General features: G+C 45.7%; 1 protein-coding gene across 1 annotated transcript; it reads right to left on the minus strand.

Annotated features, from left to right (window-relative positions):
* Nucleotides 1-1,284, minus strand: map1lc3cl (microtubule-associated protein 1 light chain 3 gamma, like). The gene is made up of 4 exons (XM_083890768.1): nucleotides 1,138-1,284; nucleotides 995-1,050; nucleotides 784-890; nucleotides 1-683 (listed from the first exon to the last, which is right to left on the minus strand). Exons 1-4 carry the CDS (start codon nucleotides 1,193-1,195, stop codon nucleotides 494-496), a joined length of 411 nt encoding a protein of 136 aa, XP_083746894.1. The 5' UTR covers nucleotides 1,196-1,284; the 3' UTR covers nucleotides 1-493.
* Between the last annotated feature and the right edge of the window lie 1,139 nt (nucleotides 1,285-2,423).

Here is a 2,423-nt window from a genome sequence, read left to right on the forward strand (position 1 = left end):
TTTTTGGGGGGAAAACCTGGGGATGGAACACATCGGAGCAGCAACGACAGCCTCAAAAGTCCCCCGTGATCATCTGTGCGCATCAAGAGCACAAATTCACATTTTTAAGGGAAGGCGAGGATGAGAAACGAAGAGGATGAAGGAGAGATAAGTGCTAAAAAAGGAGTCACTGACTCCATTTTTGTAGAGTGGAGTTTGGTTTTTAAACCTGAACTGGCAGTGCAATTGTGTCAAAATATTGGTATGTTTGCACCAAAGCTCAAGCAACAGTAAAATGATCAGAGATAACTTAACGGTAATTCAAATAGTCAATCTGCTTGTAACAGTGTAAGTGTATTTTTGGTTTGTTGTGATGGGACTGTTTGTTGTAATGTATTGTGCTCAAAACACCATAAAGGTTCAAGAGGTAGTCAGAGATGCAGTTAGCTGGACAAAACAGTCTTGGCCTGGCTTCGGTTTGGTCTGGGTTCAGTTCATTATGCGTGTTTCAGGTTCAGCAGGGCGAGCTGGCTGCTTTCTGTGCTGCTCCAAACATCTCCTGTGAGGCATAGGTGATGTAGAGGAAACCGTCTGTGTCTCTGTAGAGGGAGTAAACCTCTCCCATGCTGGAGGACATGCAGGACATGCTCTTCTCTGCCACCAGGAGGAACAGAGCCTCGGTGGAGTCCAAGCTGATTTTACTCCTGAGAAGACAAAAAGAGAGATGGTTGTTGATGAGAGACACAAAGAGGGAGCGCAGAGAAGCTGAGAGAGAACCGTTGACAGAATCACACACTCATTTACCTGAGTAGGCAGAGGAACTGACCCAAGGTCAGCTCAAAGGGAACCAGGAACTTTGTTTTGTCCAGCAAAGGGAGAGTCTTTTCCTGGATGTAACGTTCGACAATTACCTGTCAACACAAACACACCAGGGTTCAGCTGACGGTGCAATCACACACACACACACCACAAAAAAAGAATAACACATTCATAACACATTTCATAAGACACTCACGGGTAACTTGTTGGGGAATTTAGACCGAATGCTGCATACTTCATCTCTTCTTGTTGCTAAGGAGATATTTAACATGAATAAAGGCTGCATCATGCCACATGTTTTAAACAGTCGCCAAAGAATCTAGTGAAGATGTCACTCACCGAGGCATTTCCTCTGCTTGAAGGGCATCATCTCCATGGATTTCTCAAAAGGAGCCATGTGTGCGGTTCTTTGTTGCGGGTGGATAGACGGAGGCTGGTGGAGCTGGTGGTGGCTGGGCTGACGGTGAAGTCCCCTCAGGCTTGGAAGTCGGTAAACCCCAATGAAAGCCTGTGACCGATGGTGTTTTATAGGGAGGCAGCGCAGGGAGGAGTCTGAATGTGACACAAGCAAACAACAACACACTCCTCATGCTGGTGAGTAGCATGTGGATGCAGCTGTGTGTGTGTGTGTGTGTGTGTGTGTGTGTGTGCTATCCCTCCTGACTGCTTCAGACTCACACGTACTGGTTATTTCACGGAGAGCATTCTCGCGTCCACTTGAGACATCGGTGCTGCTGTCACACACACATACACATTCACACACAGCAGAACAAACATGAAGACACAAGTGTAATGAGGGCAGTGAGAGCACCAACCAAGAGCACAAACAGCACATGACAAGGACTCCAAAACACAGCTGGGGCCTCTGTCGAGATGGGCTCTTGCAAGCCACATTATTTGTGTTAAATCTGCTGCTGCCTTACATCCACTGTATTTTATTTTCATGCACCACCAAGGCCTAGAGCACCTCAAACTTTTACTACCAAGCACCACCTGGAGAAAATATTGAGCTCTCAAAGTGACGAAAATACAGTAGTGTAAATAGGCAAAGTCAGCTTTTCCCAATATGATATGATCTCATCATCATCACATGTACTTCACACACTGGTATAGTGAAATAAGATTACGATGGAGCAACTCTAATTATTATTATTCATTTAACAAAATTGTTTCGTATTTGTTTCGTTTTCTACGCACTCTGGTCTAAATTCCTTGCTCCGCTCTGATCACATATACCTCGGTATATGCAGTAGAAGTAAAGTAGAAGTTTGTGGTGCCACAAACTTCCTGCTCAGGTCTTCCGCTGCTGTAGCACATTTACTTGTAATTGTGCATGCAGAGATGCTCATCTGCAGAGATGCTCATCTGCAGACATTCAGGGTGAGGTGTAAAACCTCCAAGGCTTTGCTTTCCCTTTTCATGAGCCTGTCTCTACAAGTGTGTCTGATGCGTTGGTGTAGAGTTGCCGCTCCTTTACATGGAAAGGAGCCAGTTGAAGTATAAAAAAAAATAGGATGCCAACTCGAGGTGGAGAGATTATAATCTCCTCACTGGTCTGGGAGCACCTGGGGATCCCTGAATCACAGTTGGACGATGTGACCAGGGAAAGGGGAGCCTAGGGCCTT

The sequence above is a fragment of the Microchirus variegatus genome (genome assembly GCF_963457635.1).
Source record: "Microchirus variegatus genome assembly, chromosome: 6".
Classification (NCBI taxonomy): Eukaryota; Metazoa; Chordata; class Actinopteri; order Pleuronectiformes; family Soleidae; genus Microchirus; species Microchirus variegatus.

Bases quoted from the DNA above. Each gene is read 5' to 3' on its own strand.
- map1lc3cl (XM_083890768.1), bottom strand. From the start codon at position 1,195: ATGGCTCCTTTTGAGAAATCCATGGAGATGATGCCCTTCAAGCAGAGG. The intron at 1,051-1,137 runs GTGAGTGACATC...ATATCTCCTTAG, and splicing joins CAAGCAGAGGAAATGCCTCG to CAACAAGAAGAGATGAAGTA. The intron at 684-783 runs GTAAATGAGTGT...TTGTCTTCTCAG, and splicing joins CAGTTCCTCTGCCTACTCAG to GAGTAAAATCAGCTTGGACT.